The sequence below is a fragment of the Corvus cornix genome, chromosome 2 (assembly GCF_000738735.6).
Source record: "Corvus cornix cornix isolate S_Up_H32 chromosome 2, ASM73873v5, whole genome shotgun sequence".
NCBI lineage: Eukaryota > Metazoa > Chordata > Aves > Passeriformes > Corvidae > Corvus > Corvus cornix.
Window position 1 is genome coordinate 84,152,240 of NC_046333.1, and position 19,366 is coordinate 84,171,605.

Here is a 19,366-nt window from a genome sequence, read left to right on the forward strand (position 1 = left end):
AATTTCACTTTGTGATAAAAATAATTTAATGGAATGAAGTATTAAATGCTATTGAAAAAGGAAAACATTTTCACTGTAAAAAATAAGTGCATTATCACATACTCAGTTCTCTCATTTAAGTGTTCATTGACATACTGTTCTATTACATTTCTTTATGTAAAAAGTAATTATGAATTAGAGACTGATTCTAAGCACGGAGAACTATTCAGACATAATAAATGAATTGATGGCAATATTTAGATCTGTCATACAGAGGTCATACAGCTTGTTATCCGTTTTATGTAATTACAAAGGTGTATAGCAGAATACACTGGTATTGTCTGAGCTTGAAATTAGCTGGAATTAGATTAAGTTAGAAAAAATAGCAATTCTATTCCTGCCTAAATCCTACCTATAATAATAAATCAATGGGGTTTAGCTGTTTCTTATAAAACACTGGTTATAAAATTTATATCTAAACATGTAAAAATTTATGATTATTACTATGCCTATATACATAGTAATAATGAATAACATTTTTCCCTTTTTTTTTGGCAGCGCAGTAATGCTCGGTGAAAGAAGACAACAGAGAGAACTGAAAGGTGTCAGGGCAAAAAAAACACAAGTGGCTTGAGGAAAGGAATTTATGTAGCTGTGGACTTCTAAAACTTTCCTTTACCATACGCCCTGCTGTGTCTTTACACATACTCCCCGGGTCTGCTCAGTTTGTGACTTTCTGGCCCACTGTCGTTGTAAGAACAATATTAGAAAACCAAAGTGCTTCTTGAAGCCTACCTGGGGAGTCTCAGCTCTGCTGAGAGATGCAGGCTTGCAGACAAGACCTGAAAGGACCAAGGAGCACAAGACCAAGCAGAACGCGGCTGTCAAATGACAAGCCATGGCAAAGACAGCTCCTTCTAGGGCTTGTATAACGTAGCCCCCAAGCAACGATAACTTTACTCCAGATACAAATTCAAGGACGCAGTTCTCCTCTTCTGTCATGCCACAAAATTAGAAACTTGCTACAGAGAATTAATGAAAAAGGCCAGGAGGAATAGACTCCACTATCAAGGGACAGTTTCATTTTTTCCAAGTGTTTTTCCAAGTGAGATCTATTTACTCTGAGCTCCCAGGAACATACATGTACTTTCCGACAATTTAAAAAGAAACCCATGAAGATCCGAACTCCACCGCTTGTGAAACCTGCAGGCAACATTGCCAAACCACAGAAACAGGCTGACTGTGCTACACAAGCCAATAGAGAATTTTGGACAATTTTGAGTCTGCATCAGGGGTCAACACGCCTGCACCCTACTGTGCAGCTGTAAAAATTATATTCCTCACCTCTCATCTTCTGCATGTATTTTGAGGAACACAACAATACCACTCCTCTATATAAAGAGAGTTTACTTGGTGAACACTTGGTTTCCCTGTGTACAGGAAATTTTATAATCTATAAGCTTGCATGGTCTGTCAGATCATTATCCCCATAAATTCATCCATGACTGCAGCATTTGTTCGAAGTAAATAGATTGCAGAACAATTCTGGAAGGAAAGGCACAGCTGTACGACCCAGTGGACATGCTGGCTCCAGAAGCAAGGTCCCATAGGGTAGCATTTATTTCCAGTATTAATCAACGTATGTTGCCCAAACTACAGTTTTGAATCTTCCATCTGCAACTCAGTGAGAAATACAAACACATTAATTCAGAGATATGCTGCCATTTTCAAAGATTCCTAAAATAATCACACGTTTCCTTTTAAATGCTGAGAGAGCCTAACAAACCAGCAGGATAGAAGAAAAATCTGTTTCCTTCTGCAAGCAGTAAGCCACGTGCTTGCTCTCCCTTGTGCTACCCATTGGTAAGAAGGCTTGCTACCCAGACCACCTGCATGCAAGGACTAGAGCTGTGCAAGAGCATCTGCAGCCCAGTCCTTCCTCACATCCCTCCCAAGCACTTGTACATGTACTAATCACAAACCTCATGCAAAGAAGCCTCCAAAACAGCTTCCTCTGTGGACCTCTCTACAGCCACATAACTTAATTCTGAAAAACTGAGGTCTTTCCTGATAAGCACTATGGAATAAATCACAGGTACCTCAGTAGTCACAAAAGGAACACGAAGTCTCCAATTCCCTTAATTCCCTGAATTTTGTAAGAAAAACTATCTCATTGCTGGAAGATAAAGCAATAATATTTTTAGTCTCTTAACTGCATCACTATAGTACAGCTGAATGCCACTGAACTTATTTTTTTTCCTACACACAACAATGGTATCCTTTAAAAGAGAAGCAGAAGAATTCAACTGTTTGGCTCATTCACTTGAAGGGTTGATCTGTACTGCAGGCTTAGTGGGAATTTACATTTAAAAAAATGACTTGAAACTCTCCACAGATACACCACTTTTATTAAAAGATAAACTCATCCCCTTAAAAAAAAAAAAATCTATATGGTCAGTTTCTTTCCAGGTAAATTTAAGCTAAACTGTAAAGTATGAAGTAGTTTCAGATATTTTTTCCTCTCTATCACTTCAAACTGAATTTAAAAATCTGACATTATTCTCAGGTAGCAAATTAGTATACAAATAATTGGCAACTCACCACAAGCAATATTTCTTTTCAAGTAACTCCTTATGAAAATGAAGCAGCACGGGGAATTTACGGTGCTTTTTATGGCAAGAAATCCACGGTATCTGTATAAACAGGTTTTATACTTCAGGCAGTTTTATATGTGTAAAATATTTTCCAGTAGACCTGGATCTCATGTTTAATAGGAGAAAGTGTGGTATTTAACCACTTGAATGCAAAGAGATTTCATTCCAAAATAACTATGGCTAATTTGAGGATACACAATAATAAACAACAAACAACTATATACTTGAGCAGTACTCTTAAATAAGACTAGTGCAATGGCAAGACAAGCTATAGGCTTTATAAAAAAATATAAGCAATATCTGGTCTTGCAAAAAGAACAAATGAGAACAGAAACAAGTGACCTCCGTATGCTTAACCAGCAGGAACAATATATTGTTACTGTCCAAGAGGCCTTTAGCTGTAGAATACTGGTGGAAAGATGGCTCTTTAAAGTTTACCATCACGTAACGAAAATCAGCCAGAGAAGGATCACATAGGGGAATGTACAGACTGCACTCACCCATCTTTACCTAAACACCCCCTGTCCTTTTATAATGAGATACCAAATTTTTGTTCCTTTAATACAAAACATAAACCTGAACCCCTGTACAGCAACAAGATCAGTGTGTATCCACAAGTATTTCCCTGATCTGCCCCTGATCTGCCCAGCTGAAGACCATGTTGGTCTCTCTCACACTTGTATGATGCAGGAGCAGACCCAGAGATTTCAATCAAGCTGCTTGAGATTTGCACACCTCAGCCTGGCAAATGAAGCAGAGCAAGACCAAACCCAAAGGGCTCTTCAGCTCAAAACCTGAATATTAAGGCAATGGGAGCGTAGCCATGCCCCGTCTCCTCCATGGTGAACAGGCCAAATAAATTCATGCTGCTTCAGAGCAGCTGGTCAAAGCCCCATTTCCAATACTGCATTAAACAATTAGCCAGTGCTTTTGCTGATCTTCATTCTCGGGCAAGCACAAGCAGACTCTCCAACTCTGTCCCAACAGAGTCCAACAGACCATGGGGACAGACAGACACTGAGTCTGCCCAGTCCCTAGCAGTCATTTTGTACAGTACTACACTAACAGCCTTAACAAAATAAAATAAAATTTTTTAAAAAGTAAAAAAAATTTTAAAAAGGTGTTTCTAAGAAAAAAAATAAATTCCTGGTTTCTTTTATATGGGGCTGGAGGATAGTAAACATTACAAAAAATAGGAAGAAATAGTACCTCTGAGCCAGGAGAGGGAAGACCCTGGATTTTCATCCTGGCATCAAGTGATAAAATCACCTGAGACATTATTATTTGTGAAACAGAACTACTAAAAAACAAAGAAATCAAAGAACAGCTGCACCACTGATACTCAAATAGTTCCAAAAGTCACAATTTGTCTTCTTCAGAAAGAATTCTACACCACAACTATAATCAATGTTCTGTACAACATTAGTATTTCCTGATACCTGTAAAGTTGAAAGCTGGGTAAATACTTGTTGCAGAATAACTAATTGCTCTTTCAGGAAGGTATTCTCTTGTTTCTTACAAATCCATGTAGAAGTTGGAAGAGGAGTTCAAGTCACAGTATTTGCTTAGAAGTTCGGAAGAAAAGCAATTTTACTGTCATCATGACAGGCTTTAATCATTGACATGCAGTTTTAGGGCTCTGCTTAGGTAGTCTTTTTTGAACTGTTTTATCAAGTTGGTACAATCTTAAGATAAGACTTGGGGTGAAGGGAAAAAATTAGCCAATTAAATTTATTATTTAAAACTGCAGTGTAAATTTTTATCCTTCTCCTACCTGCACAGTAATTTGGAAAATCCACAAATCTCTGAATTCAAGATAAAATTTTGTTAGGTAATGACTCATGTAAAAGGTGACTTCTTTTTATTTTAAGTTTGATCCTGGACCCTCTATCCATCACACATGGATACGTCTGTGTTTGTCTCACAACAGAAAAGGTAGGTTTAATAAAAAGAAGCAATTCCGCAGTAACACATTTTATTTAGGAATAACAGACTTGCTCAGAAGATAGCAGTCCTTGACTTGCTAGTGTAAAAGCAGGAATAAAAATGTCTTCTGGTTTATAAAAGATATGATGGATTTGGAGAATGATTTCCTGCCACACTCTGGTTGGTCCTTATCATCCGTGTGTCAGCCCTGGGCTCAGGCAAACCTACTCTGACACATAGCCCAGTGCTGGACAATTTGCAGCTTCCCTGGGTAAATGAAGGGTTGGGGACTCACTGAGCAGACAATGGTCCCAGTTTGTCCCCTGCAGAACAAGTCACTACCCAAAGAATTAAGCTGCAAACCAGACCTTAAGGAGCCATGAAACAAGACAGCAAAAAGACTACATGTCTCAGAAAGCACAAGGTTATGCACATCTGACAATGTAACATCATTTTAGCGTGTGATGCTGCTCTGTGCTGCTGTGACATGACCCTCCAGTTCAGCTGAGGAAAAGCAACAGGTATTTAAAAGCAACCAAAATAAATAACTTTGTTAATTCCAACTCCCGTCAGTTTAGCAATGTGATCTGACCTAACTGTAGCTGTTATTTAATGAATTGGGAGAGTCAATCTTAGGAGCACCTGGAGGTGTCACAGTACTAAGATTTTAATCACAGCAGAAGCCAAAGGCTGACCTCCTTCCCAAGAAAAAAGCCCTGTACTAGCAGCAAGCGTTCCTCAGAACGACCACAAGAAACATGACCAGCCCCCTTAGAGCAGAGAAAGCTGTGTTGACACTGAAACGTGAGCTGTACCCCCAGGGAACCCAGCAGTAATTTATTTATTTTCCATAAAACTGTAGGCTTGGTTCCAAAAGTACCATGAGAAGCTATTCAAAAGAAAAAACCAGAAAAATAAAACCAAACTCCCAACCACAAAAAGAAACAGAAGGAATCTGGATTCGCTCCAAGATATTGCCTCCTCAACATCCTGAACCATTGCTGAGACGTTTAGAAATAAAGCACTGCCACAGGAGCAGATATTGAAGAAAAGCACAGAAAACGTTTTTTCTTTCAATTTGTCTGAAACTGTTTATTGATTCTGGAGACTCCCCTCCTGGCAAACTCAGACAAAAACAGGAGGGGAAATACACGTCCTGTGCACAGTAAGATCAGACATGCCATGCTTGATGTATTTACCTAGGCAGTATTTTTGCTGCCTATGCAAGATGCTGACCTCAAACATAAAAAGAAGAATGCAGAAAGGAAAGTCATCTAAGCACATAACTAAGAAAAAAATTAAATAATATTTTTTTTGTAAAGTAACTTTGAGTTTTTATTTATCTTTTGGAACCTACTAATGCAGGGAAAAAGTAGTTTTTATCAAACACAAAATAACTCTACACAACAAAAGTAAAAGATGAGTGCTTTAAAGGGTTTGAGCAGAATTCACTAGTTTATTTTCTCTTACATCAGAAAACTGCTGCACCCAACAAATCTCCAGGGTGAGCACTGGAGAATGCCAACTGTGGGATGCATGGGGCAAGAAGGAAGAAATGAGCTTTTAAAACAAAAGTCATCTAGATAATCTAAAACAAAGCTTTCCTCTTGTGTCCCTGGAGATGTCAGCCTTGATCGAGATGATTCTGTAACTGGCAGATTTACATATACTACAGCAGGGAGATCTCCACACAGCCTCAAAGGACAAACTCCTGCTCACACCACCACCACCACACCATATCCTGGCATCACATAACACAAATAACCAAGAAGAAACATTGCCCCACTGCCCCCACCCCCTCCCCCCCAAAAAAGAACCCTGCCTTTTCAGAGAAAAGGGGACCAGCAGACTAACAGGAATGACTGTCAGACTTCGGAGATGGCAACATCTGATCATCAAGAGTGCGTTTGTACTCAGGCCCTTGAATTTTATTGCTCTTTAGTCTAACCCACTGAAATATTTACCAAAAAGGACTAATGTAAAGAGGTTTTATATCATCTGACTGTGAAGGGTAACAAATATGTTTATTGGAACAATGCTTGAAAATTCAGAAAGCATCTCATCAACCATTAATGTTACCCATTTTAAATCTCTATTTGTATGGTCTTCAAAAAAAATCCAAAGTCATTAATCTTTGATTACTGAAAACCAACAGTTTTGGCGCTACTTCACTGTAACACCTCAGTAACAGTCAATGAGATCAGCAGGCATTTTATTTAAATAAAGCCCAACACACAGGAAAGGAAAGCAGGCATGGCAAAAAGAGAAACACACTGCTTGTTAGTCACTCTTGGTGAAAACGTTAAATAACACTTATCTGATTAAGTACTTTTGGATTGGTACTTGCTGTTGGAACCTTACAGTATGGCTATATTTAGAACACTGATAATATAAAATGTAATTCTCTTGCTCAAGCTCCATGTTAGAGGGATGATTTTGCATGTTACCTGTTTATTTTTTTGAACAAAGGAAGTTTTCACTGTTAGCACCACAACACCAGCATGGCTGAGGAAGATCCTATTTTCTCTAGCCTTTGAGTCACTATTAAGAGCTGGCTACAGAAACACCAACAGGAAAACAGCAGCTTCAGGAATACTGAGGCTTGCATCTGTCTGGCTTCCCACATAAAGGAAAAAGGAGGACTCCAGGCTGTGGGGTGGTCCCGGCAATACAGTGTAGTAAAAGCTACTGCAGGTTAAATCCTCAGCCCTTCCTTTGCCAAGTAACACAAGTTCTCTGTAGGAGAGTTCCCTAATTACATGGCTGATGATTACTTAGGTGAGGGACTCTCCATCACACCTTACTGAGCTGTTCACAAACAACACAGCAACACTGAGAGAGAAAGAGACAGGACAGCTCACAGACCAGCCTTAAATACTTACGCACAGGTCAACCACCTTTAATAAAACAAGACATTGGAGAACACAGAACCAAACCTGAAAATGCAGTCTGTCTACTGTACATCTGCAAGTACCTTAGGCCAGACTACACCACTTCATTTCCACCTTTCCTACCTGCTTTAAGGATGCTCACCGTGTCAAAAAAAAATGTGTACCCCAGTTGCATTTTTTGACTACTAGGGAAAGTTTTGTAACTCACATTTCATTTCTGAAACTATAAAGGAGACTGACAACTCTCTTCCACACAACACATCCCAAGAAACACACAAAACACAGCTTAACATCCAAATATCAGGTTGAATTTACAGGAATAAGAAATTACATTTTTGGTCCCATAGACACTCTGAATCTGGAAGCTATAGTAAGAACAAAAGAACATAAGACAGACAACCCATTCTCAATCCATTTTCTTTCCCATTTCTCTGGTTATGACAACTCCTCTGCACAAATGCACAGCACCTGAGGCAGCCTGTTATCTGAGGGATTAATGAAACTGAAAATACATCATTTCTGGTATGAGAGGACTAAAGTGGGTATGAGATGCTGTGCATCAGTGCCATCAGAGCACAGCCCTGCCACACAGCTTTGTGACTTGCTCCTTAGCATGGGTTAAGTCCCTGCCTCATCACTGACACTCTCACGCTGGAGCTATGACAACAATACACTATTCCCAGCATCATTTATTTAATGATAAGCAGCTTGGCTCACTGGACAACTAACAGCTCCAGAAAGACTCTCTATATTAAGAGGATTAATAAGGGTTGTAATTTCCATTACCTGTAAATGCAGCCATTTTTAAAAGACCTTTAAATCATAATTTTAGCTGGAAATGCGGATTATAAGTCTTTTTCAATTCCCAGTTTCTTATGCAGGAACTGGCTTAACCCACTATGGAAAAAACGATTTCTAAAGGCCTGTCAGTCTCTTAGAAGCAGCATTAAAGTGTGAAAACTGTCAATTTTCATGGAAATCACAATGCCAGAGCAACACAAAAAGCTGCAGTATACAGAACACAGTCCTTGCCAGAAAATCAAGTGTTTGCTGATGCTAACAGAGTAGCTGAAGCCCAGACACAGGGGAATATTTGTTAAGGCACCGAATTGCGATTCAGGAGAAGTGAGGTACTTCCCTAACTCTGTCACAGGCCTCCTGGCTGCTTTTGGAGCTGGTCATATAAATGTGTTCACAGTTTTGGCTATTGTGGGGTTTTCTACATGTATTTCTTTAAGCCAAATGAATATTGTTAGGAAGTCTTCATAAATGCTTGTAATATAATTCAAGTCTGTGACAATAGAAGTCTACACAAGGACAGATGATTAAGAATAAATACACATATTCAAGAGAACTCTCATTCCTTTGAAGGGAAAACAAATTCCTTTCATTCTGGCCATAAGCATGCATTGGGATCTGAATTACTTGCCAAAAAGAAATATACCACTTCTCCAGCAAGATTAACTACACACAAAGCAGCCATGTATTTACTGAACTGACTTCAATATAAATATTTAGGAAGTTGTTTTTCTTTAAGGGTCAACATCATCTAAAAGTGTACCCATGAGAACACTTGAAACTGTAATTAACACCCCCTTCTCTAGTGCAGTCTCCTGAAATTGACTGTTACTGGTGTAGCCAGCCCAGATGGCCTGGGAAGTAAAATCTGTCCTATCAAAATGTAGTGCTACCTCCTGTAGAGCAGTGAAGTGATTCCATGAAGACTAGCAATTTGACCAAGATGTAAATTTACAGGAGCAAAACCTGAAGAAAAATGAACCTGAAATTACAAGGGAAAGAACATGAACAACAACTGAGACAGGTGACAGTAAAAAAGAGAAGGTTCAATTTCATGTAATGGTGGCAGGAGTGGCATAAAATAGCAAGATGAAAAAATATAAAAGATTCCATAGGAAGAATACAATGAGAGACAGCTGGGAGATGGGGAAAGTCAAAACAAATCCTGAATATTCTACACAGTCCAGAAATGAAAGAGATTTTATAACACCTTCATTCTCTACTCTGGCAGATTTCTGAAAGAAAGGAAAAGGTGAAAAGAAAAGGAAAAGTAAGATACGAGAAATCAGAACCTGGACTTCATAAAGAACAGCTGTCAGGGCTGGATTGCATTGCATTTATCTCGCCATTTGGCTTACTCTTACAATTAGTATCCTTATCTTCAGCAATCCTGAGATACTAGTCATGACTGAAAATACAAATGTTACAGTATATTAGCTCAACAGTTACATTCATATGGAGGTGCAAAACACAGAAAAAATTGCCCTGTTTCATTCTATGCAATAGCAAGTGCAATTCTTCTGTCATTACTACCAGGGTTTTATTTAATGTGATGTACCTCCACTGACACAGAAAGAAATACTTTGGACCCAGACTGGGAGGAAGGTAGGGTTAATGTTGACTGTGGTGCCAGAAAAATGCATCACAGGGAAGCTCCCTGTCTCAGGTAGACACATAAGAAGTGTCGATGGAACTGTGCAGGAGTGGTGCAGATACAAATAGGGACACAATGTGAAGGCCAAACCCAAAAGCAAAAGTGTCAGTCTTGCAACTGGTCAAGGCAGCAATCTTGAAAGTTGCTACCATGCAGGGATAGAACACGGGGGAATGGCTTTAAGCTTAACGAGGGTAGGTTTAGATGAGGTATTAGGAAGAAACTTTTTACCATGAGGGTGATGAGACAGTGGAACAAGTTGCCCAGAGAAGCTGGGCATACCCCATCCCTGCCAGTGTTCAAGATCAGACTGGATGGGCAACCTGGTCTAGTGGAAGGTGTCCCTGCCTACGGCAGAAGAGCTATCTTTAAGGGCCCTTTCAGTCCAAACCACTCTGTGATTTTACCACACTGCTACTCTACATTTCTACTTGCAGTCATTGCCCTTTGCCATCCAGTACTCTGCACATTACATAGAAATCTCATATAAATACAAAACAAGAAAACATACAAATTTCTCAGTTCTACAATCAAAAACTAATTACTCTGTTGTTTCTTTTTACCCTAAATCTTGCAACACCTGGAGGTGAGCTAGAATATGATCTAACTAGTATTACACAGACTAATAGGTGTTCTGTACACAACAGTGCTCTCCAGGCTTTTCTAGACAAGAAACTAAAACCCTAAACACAATAATAATATCTTTCTTAAAGCTGTTTATGCAGTTTCACAAAGTAACCTGCTTAACTATGTGTAGTAGTCATAGAATAGTAAGAAAGGGTTTCAACAAGCTGAGATGTGCAACTTTCTCTGTAGCTGGGGGTTTGCTCTCCCAGGTTCTGCATGTAAGCATTACAGATGTTTCACATCCTTTATCTGAAGGGACACTTCAATCCAGCAGGCAAGTCACTCCAAAGCAGGTGTGCTAAGATATGCCTGTATTTGTTAGTACTGTAAGTCCCTGTGAGATAGGGAAGGAGGCTGAAGCACAGAAAATAAAGGTCCTACTAAAAGAAAGCACTCATACGTCCAGTTTAACATAGAGGCTTTCCCCACATTTGCCAAGCTCCAGAGGCAGCTTTTCTGTGCTCAGACACAGGCACGGAGATAGACCCATAAACTGCGGGCTTGTGTGGGAGATGGAGATGCCTTCAGCGGCCAGGGAAGATGCGCTGCTCTTTGCAAGGTTCCTAACAGAGAAGACAGAACTGATCCTGCAAGTTCTCACTTTAGGCTTGAGCCCAGCCTGCAGTGCCGCTTATGACCAGTGTATGTCTGTTATGCCATATTGTGGTCAAAAAAGAAACCAACCGGACACCCAGAGAAGCTTCTCTCTGCTCTCACTAATGAAATAAGAGCAGATACAGACAAAAAGATACTTGATACTTAACAAGTGTATTTCTGCCTTTTAGTATCCATTGCATAATCAGAGAGTAAATCCTAGTTTCTGCTGCTACTGATTGTCTTAAGTTCACTTCTGTACAACTAAAACGAATGTTCATTAAATAAAGGATTATGAACTTGGTAAAGCTTTTAAAAAACTCATACCTAACAATCAGTAATAATAAAATTATTGGTTCTGAAGTCTACGATTATTTTTTAAACTGAAAAATGGGAAAACCCTTGCAACACCAGCACAAACTGCAGTTTTTCCTTTGCCATTTAAAACAAAAAAACCCACAGCAGTATCCTACTTTTAAATGCGTAATTTTCAAGGAACTGTGCCATGGAACACATATAGTCAATTTATCTGTGTAAGCACACAGCAGAGCTGCTCTACCCTGCATCAAGTGACACATTAAATTTGTTCACTGTTTAACAAGGGAAGGTCATAATGTTCCTGTTAATGATTTACATAGAGACAAAGCAGCTCTGCCTAAATTTTGTTTAAAATTGTGAAGTTATGGTCATTTTAACCTCCCTTTCATAACTTCAAGATAAGCCAATCAGTAAGCTGGAAACGTGTATAGCACATCTTCTGCCATGAAAGGAAGGTTTTCTGTCACAACTGCCTTAACAGCCAGAGGTCCCCAGTCACGCTCCATAGATGCAGCTCATGTCTGGATTCACATGGAAACCAAAAGGACAAACAAAGCTGTGCTCTTGCTGCACTTTCCTGACTCTAGCAGATTTCATCACTGAGTGAGTAAAATCTGATTAGGGACCAAACATCCACCGGTGTCTAATATGGATGATAGCAACTCAGGGAATTATGAACCATCCAGCGAAGTCCCCTGCTAATGGCACAGACACACCCAGGCTGGGAAGGTCTGACTTGCAAAAAAAGGCAACATGAAGTAATTCACAGCTGAAATGAGCTCAGATGAAACAGCCAGTCACCCCTTGGTGCACACGACAGTGTGGCCATCAGCTTCCACATGAGCAGATTAGCACCCACACACTTTGTTCTACAATATCACCAGTGCATCTGCACCCTATGATTGGACTCATCTCCTTGAGCTGTGTCCGCAGCAATATGACTGAAGTTAATGCAGTTACTGTAACTTCTGTTCATATATGTGATATCCGAGTCTGGCTGTGGACAAGTTTACTCAGATGAAACTGGTTACAAAAGATTCAGAAGTTTTGTTCAGAAATGCCCCCAGACCCCACTGGTCATCTCTGAGATGCACCAATGATATGAGTTCCCATTACAAATTAATTTTTTTTAATGAATGCTTGGAAACCTAGCACTCGAGACAAATTTTTAATCAGCACTGCATCTGAATTACTCTTCAAAGCACACATGTAAATTGGCACCATAAATCTCCCCTTCATCAGAATTTTAGAAAGCAGCTGTGCTGTTACATCAACTAAATACAGAGAGGGGAGGCACCTTACATCTACCACTTTTCCTGGAAGGTTAGCCTAAAAGGTCACGATCAAACAGCCTCATTTTCAGCTGGAATTAAGCATTTTATTTACAAAAAGAGCACCAAGCTATATCATACTCTGCAAGTTAAAAAAAACATGGCACACACTGTTTCATCATGACAGCACTAGCAGTGGCATCTTTTCTTCACTCATTGCTCCCTGTACTACTTTCTGTGTTAGGCACTACAACGTTCCCTATTAATCACAAACTAAGGAAACGAAACTGAACAGAACTACTATAGCCCACTAGCATGTACTTTAGAGCTGTTTCCTACTTTGTTGAAAATAAATTTAGGACATAAACATTAGAACTAAAAATAAAAAAGCTGCTGAAGCAATCACAGTCTCTTTCAGTCTGTCCAGACAGTGTGAAATAGAGCAGTAAATTGCAGCGAGCAGACAGCACAGCTCTTAAAACTTGCCCAGCTTTTGCTCTGACAAAAGAGATCACTTAGGACCTCATCGTGGTGCTGTTCTCGTCGTTTAATTAATGGACTAATAAATTCCACTGTTGGCATATCTTCTACTCGTCTCTTCCCGTGAAAAACCCCAAACCCTCCCGCGGTTTGCACTCGGGCTGACCGCTACTTAGCAATAGTGCTGCGAGAGCGGTGCCTGTCACCAAAGGCAGGAGGCACTGGGAGTAGTCACCGCGGTCTCCCACCAACCTCGGACAATTTTGGGCACTTTTAATTCGCGGTTGGCAGCGCTCTTCCTTCCTCTGCCGCGGCAGTGCGCTGGGGCTGAGACGGCTGAATAAACCTTTCAACGGCTTTTGGCAGCTGCGTCCTGGCGCTCGGGCAGACGGGCGTACGGGCGAGAACCTCTGCGGCCGCGGGGGCTCCCCGGACCCTCGGCCGGACGGGTCCGCCCCGAGCCCCGCCGCGGCCCCGGCTCCCTCTCCGCCAGCGTCCCTTCCAGACCCGGTGGCCCGGGTCGGCAGCTGCAAGCAGCGGCTGCCCTTCGTCCTGCAGGGCCGCCCCGAATCACCCCCCGAAGGGAACAAGCCCCGAACCGGCTCTCCGGCCTCGCAGCCGGAGGGGCAGCGCCGGCAGACGGGCCGAGGCGCCCCTCCCGCAGGGCAAAGGCGAAACAGGCACTTTCTCCCGCTCCTGACCTTTCTGCACCCGAGCTCACCGCCCAGCCGCCCCCTGCTCCCCGCCGTGCCCCCTCCGTCCCCGGGCTGTGCTCCGAGCGGGCCGGGCGCCGACACCTGCGCGCCGCTCCGAGCTCGGCGCCCCGGAGGGAAGCGAGACAGGCGGGACGGAGGGAAGGCAACCGCGGCCCGCCGACCAGCACGGCCGCGGTCGCCGTCCGGAGCCACTCCCGCCCGTGGAGGGGAGCGGCGGCCGGTCCGGCCCGGGTCCCGGCGGGAGCTTACCCGGTGGGGGGCTTGCTGGCCCCGGGGCGCACGAGGGTCTCCATGGCCGGGCCCCCCTCGGCACTTCTCAGAGGACGGGCCAGTGCAAGACGCGATCCCAGCAGCGGCGAAGGTCGGAGGCGGGGGTACCGAGAGGGAGGGAAGAGAGAAGAGTACAGGAGTGAGAGCCGCCCTCGCCCCCACCTCCCCCGCTCCCCGCCCCGCCACCGGGCGGCACTGCCCGGGCCGCCACCGCCCCCGGCTGCCCGGCCCGGCCGCGGGCGGGGATGTGTTGCCGAGGCGGCCCCCACCCGCCTTACCGGGCCGGCAGGGAAGCCACGCCGCGCCGCGGGCTCCGACACCCGCGCCTCCCGGGCAGACCGCAGCCGGGCACGGCGGGGCGGGCGTCAGGCGGCGGAGCTCCCGGCGCGGCGGGGCTCGGCTGGCCGCTGCCCGGGCGGCGCGGGAGTGCGGGGGCGCTGCGGGCCGGTTTCCATGTGACTGCCCGGCACAAACGCGAACACGGCGGCTGCCCCCGCGGGCACTGCCGGGGGGCTGCCCACGCCGCCTACGCCACGGCGTGGGAGGGAGAGGAGGGGATGGGGTAACAGGCGGGAGAGAGGAGCGATAAACATCCCCGCCAGCGCCAGCTCCCAGGACCCTCCTCCGTCTCTTTTGCCACCGCCTTGGCAAACCCAGTGCTTGTGAGGCAACTGTGCCCGAGACTGAGCCCCGCGGGAAGCGGAGGCTTTTCCTCAGCCTCACACCCTGCCTAACCCTGGCTCTGCCAGCTACGGCCTGTTTCTCGTCACCTCTGTTCATACAGATAATTTTTCTTCTCTTGGAGGCAGCACGAACAGCTCTTAAAATTGCGAGCGGCTTTGCTCAGGGAGAGGGGCTGGAGGGCACGGCAAGGCAGGCTTCCCCGGGGTTTTCCTGCTGCGGAACGAGCCCAGCACGGGGAGGGCAGTCCCACTGTTCCGGCGGTGCGAGACGCCCAACGGTGCGGTCTTCATGGAAACGTGGGCATCGCGTTAAAATCTGTGTGTGCTGTTTCAGGAATATCCCCCCTCACGCCTTTTCCCCAGAATATCGACTGCTACACCTGTGTGTGAAAGCAGAACAAGCCTGGAGGCGGGCGAGTCTGGCTGTCACTATTGCTGTGTGTGTCCGCAGCCCGGCGCGCCTGGCATTGGGCAGCCTGGCTTCCGCAAGTATTTCAGGAGTTTCTCTGCTCCTCTCCGTTTGTGCCACCTTGCTTTGAGGACGGCAGAGACAACAAACAGGTCAGGACAGCAGCCAACACAGGGACCAGGAGACAGGAGCACGCAGGCTGAGTGAAGTTACAGGACGAAACTCGAGTGAGGAACTGAGCTGCTGCCTAGCTTGGCTTTTTACCTGGCTGACTTGGTGATAGTCACACAGGTTCTGCTTTATGGTCTCCCCTTTCTCCAAACCCTTCCGTCTCTTTAGTCTTGAGGTCGTATTTCTGCATATTCTGCCCATCAGAAAGTGTCTTGCCCAGCTCAGTAACCACACTGAGTAAATGCAAGCAGCTTCTCTGGCTCCAAAAGTGAGTTTCTTCCTCAGCAAGTAAGACTTGGCAAATCTGGGTCAGAAGCTGCATGTGGCTGATGGCATTGCCATGTGCAAAAAAACCCCATCCCAGGCAGATTGAAAATACTTTGAAACATTCAGACATTGGATTAATTTGCAAGTAACAGAAAAGATATGCTTATCTTTCTGTACTACATGAGTGGAAGATCACTGTAAATGCCCAGCTTTGTCTACCAAGGCTTTTGCATTATGATCAAAATACCAGTTTCTATGTATTTACCCCAGTGTATAACAGAATACTTCTTGTGCTATAGTCATCCTTATCTTCTCTCACTTTGACACCCTGTAGTCTCCCCTTAATTCCCAACTCCTCAGCAGGGATTCGAGAATGCTGGCTTCTGTTTCCTTTTCTCCAACCCCCCATGTACAGCCAGCCTTCAGGAGGCAGCTGCCTGCCCTAGCTGTATGTAGAGAAACAAAAATACTAATTTGCAGAAGCAAAACATTGATCTCTAATTTCCCTGTTACCGTGGGTCGAAGTTGACTGAGTCACCACAGTTCAGTAATTACCCCGGTCATCTGAGCCACATGCCACGGTAATGAGCCACATGCACGATCTTAATTTGTGCCTTTATGAAAATAAATAGGCTAGGTTACATACCTTATTTTGCATGTGGATTGGTTCAGTCGCTGCACGCTGTCAGTTTCCATAGCTCCAGGAATGAATGGTCATCTATTAAATCATGGGAACTTGATTTCACAGCTCTGCTCATCAAGTATTCAGCCATTTTTCATCTCTCCTTTTTAAGACTCCTGTCTTAATGAACTCTTCCCTATTCTAGAACAGTTGCTAAAGCTGCACAGGCACAAAAACCTCTGCAGAAACACCAAAACCTTTCCCCATCTGCATCATTAGTAAACTACACCAAAAGAACTTCTCTTGCCTCAGCTGTAAAATACAAAATATCAAACTAGTATTTGCTTATTATGTTCCCTTCTTTTTGTATAGCACATCAAAAGAGTGAAAACCTATTAATTACCAAACTCATGATCTTGCATCCCCAGAGCACCAGCAGGGCCAAGTGCCCATGTCCCCCATTCTTTAGTCGCATATATCTGATGGAAAAGCTGAGTGAAATGTGAGGAGCACACTGTGTGATACAACTTGGGAATCTGTTTTTCTCTAGGCTGCTTGGCACTGCGTGTCCCTCTTAAAAAGGGCAAAGGGGCTATTTCTAGTGTGTATTGTAATCCCCACAATCGGGGTGCTATGCTCCTTTGTTTGGGCAAAGGGCATTGGTTTGGAGAGGGGCTATATGAGTATTTGCCAGTCTCATAAAATGTCTGTGAGATTGGCATGTTCTGCTTTAACCCTTTCCTGTTTGTAGAGCTTCATCTCTGTTCCAATGGGCCTCTTCAATATATTTTCTAAGAAAATCAAGTCATTTGGATGACAAAATCCTTGCTGTAAAATAGTTCAGGCCTTTACAAATAAAAAATAAAGATCAATTATTCAGCAGTGCAATTTCACATTTATGCCTTTGTATTGTTTTCAGAACCCTATTCCTATTTTTCTTCACCTTTACTGCTAGTAGTATTACTGAATCAAACCTATAAGGCTACATTTTTCTTCTGCTAAAACTGGCCTGCAATATTTCAGGAATTTGAGTTTATAGTGTAAACGTAACTGAACACGTAAGGAATCTAGTAAGACAAGTCTAATACCAAAGAATTTGTTTATAAGGTAGCAAAAAGAGCTTAAAATTAGCTCAGCACTAGCTAACATGCACCAGTTAACCAAGCCTTTTCTCTAGTCTAACACATAATCTCTTTTTAATGATTTAGCTGTTTGAGGACCATCCTAAAATCAGAAACCAGGTTTGAGCCTAAAAACCAAAGCAAAAAAACCAACCCCAAATTTATAGCGGGAAAAAATTGTGAATAGAAGTTAGTTATTGTGGTTAGGTTCAGCTAATAGCAAACATTTTTTAACCACAAAAGGCTTTTTCCCATTTTAAGCAATCTAGAAGTTGCAATTTAAGCATTAGTCCCTGTAAGAGAGTTGACTTACTGTACAATTGTAAAATTCCTTGCTATGTTGTTATAGCAATTGGAGTTGTGTAGCCTCAAGCTCACAAAACTCTTTTACTTTGCTACTCATAGTGAAAAGGAAAAAAAGAGATAGTAAGTTAGATTTTCAGGGCTTGCTAAGCCTTTTCATTAAGTCCCAGAGCACCCATTCTTCAGAAATTTGTTTTGGGAGCTATTTGTTTAGGCCCTACATGTCCTATTGTTTTTGTTAGGAACCTGAAATAGCTGAGAGCAAAGGATATGCATTTTAGAGGAACATGTCGAAATAACAGATAAAAACATTCAGTAGTTTTGAACAAATATCGTGTCATTGCTGGTCTATAACATTATCAGATACCACTGAAGAGGCTGAATTTGCTTCAGAAAGGCACTGTGGCTTGATGAGTGGGGCACTCAAGGGAGAACAAGGAGCAAGGGTGCTTGGATCTGCCCTTAGTCATGCAGCAAATTGCCCATGAGTTTCTGCTTCATCTTTTGTTCTTCTTACTTGTTTTGTGTGGTGCCGAGAAACCTCCTTTGAGACTCAGTGCCAAACTGCACTTGCACGGCATCTGCAAGAGAGCAAAGACAGTTCCTGCCCTGGACAACCTGGGGGTTTTGGAACAGTGATTTTGGTTTTCTTCATCATTTTAGAGACATGTGTGTAAAACATCTCTGATGTGAATTGAGGATTACAAAGAAAGAACCAAAAGAGATACTAAAACGTGACAATCCATCTGAAAGAGCATGTGGATATGGATATGGATACAGATTTATGTATTTTTTGCTGAGGTAGTTCATGCTATTTCTGAATTATTGGGTAATTGTCTTCTGTATATGTAGAAATACTGAAGCTTTTCCTTTGTCTTGCTATCCCTCAACCCAGTCTGTTTTGGAAGAAAGATCCCTTCAGAGATTTTTTCCTTTTGTCTCCCAAAATTTACTGAAGTCAGGGAAGAGTTTAGTGGGTTTTTGGCCTTAAGACCTAGAACTAAGCATCGTGAGTGTGGTGAAGAAAACTAGACACTCTTGCCCACCCCCTGCATGGAAAAGGCTGCTGAAGAAACCCCTGCTTGACCGTTCACTTCTGCCTTAAAACTGTGGCATGCTCTGGAAAGTGGTGGAGAGAGGGATGGAGCAGCACTGCAGACGAGTGGGTGCGTGATGCAGTCCTGGCCCAGCGCCGACAATCAGGAGCCACAGGGCAGATCGAGCACCGTCATGCCATGTAAAAATACTCTGGAAAGGGAGGCTCCTTTTGCCTAAGAGTGTATTTCAGAGCACGTGTGCAGGGTGAGGAATGTGATGTACATTAAAAGAGGCAGGGAAATGGTTTAAACCCATAATGTGAATAGAGCAAGAGGAATTTCTGTGAACAGCACAGCCATCAGGACATTAAAACTGGGTTATTTTAAATGTGGCTAAAAGTGGACACAGCAGACAGCCACATAACCCAGACTGAAGCTGATCTCTATAATACACTGACACAGCCTTGAGTGTAAGAACTGTAGAATTTTGGGGATTTTGTTTTAAAGATTGGGTATTGATTACATGCTTATTCTTCCATGCTTTCTCTTTTTTTCCCCAACATTTGTTTTCCCTA

The 19,366-nt window shown here is 43.1% G+C and overlaps 1 protein-coding gene across 1 annotated transcript in view; it reads right to left on the minus strand.

Annotated features, from left to right (window-relative positions):
* Nucleotides 1-17,156, minus strand: part of LOC104685860 (protein cordon-bleu) — a 122,086-nt gene extending 104,930 nt beyond the window's left edge. The window contains exons 1-2 of the mRNA XM_039548899.1: nt 16,355-17,156; nt 14,158-14,220 (exon numbers count right to left, since the gene is read on the minus strand). Of these exons, the coding sequence (XP_039404833.1) occupies nt 14,158-14,220; nt 16,355-16,404 (113 nt within the window). The 5' untranslated portion in view covers nt 16,405-17,156. The remainder of the gene's footprint in view (nt 1-14,157; nt 14,221-16,354) is intronic.
* Nucleotides 17,157-19,366: the final 2,210 nt, after the last annotated feature.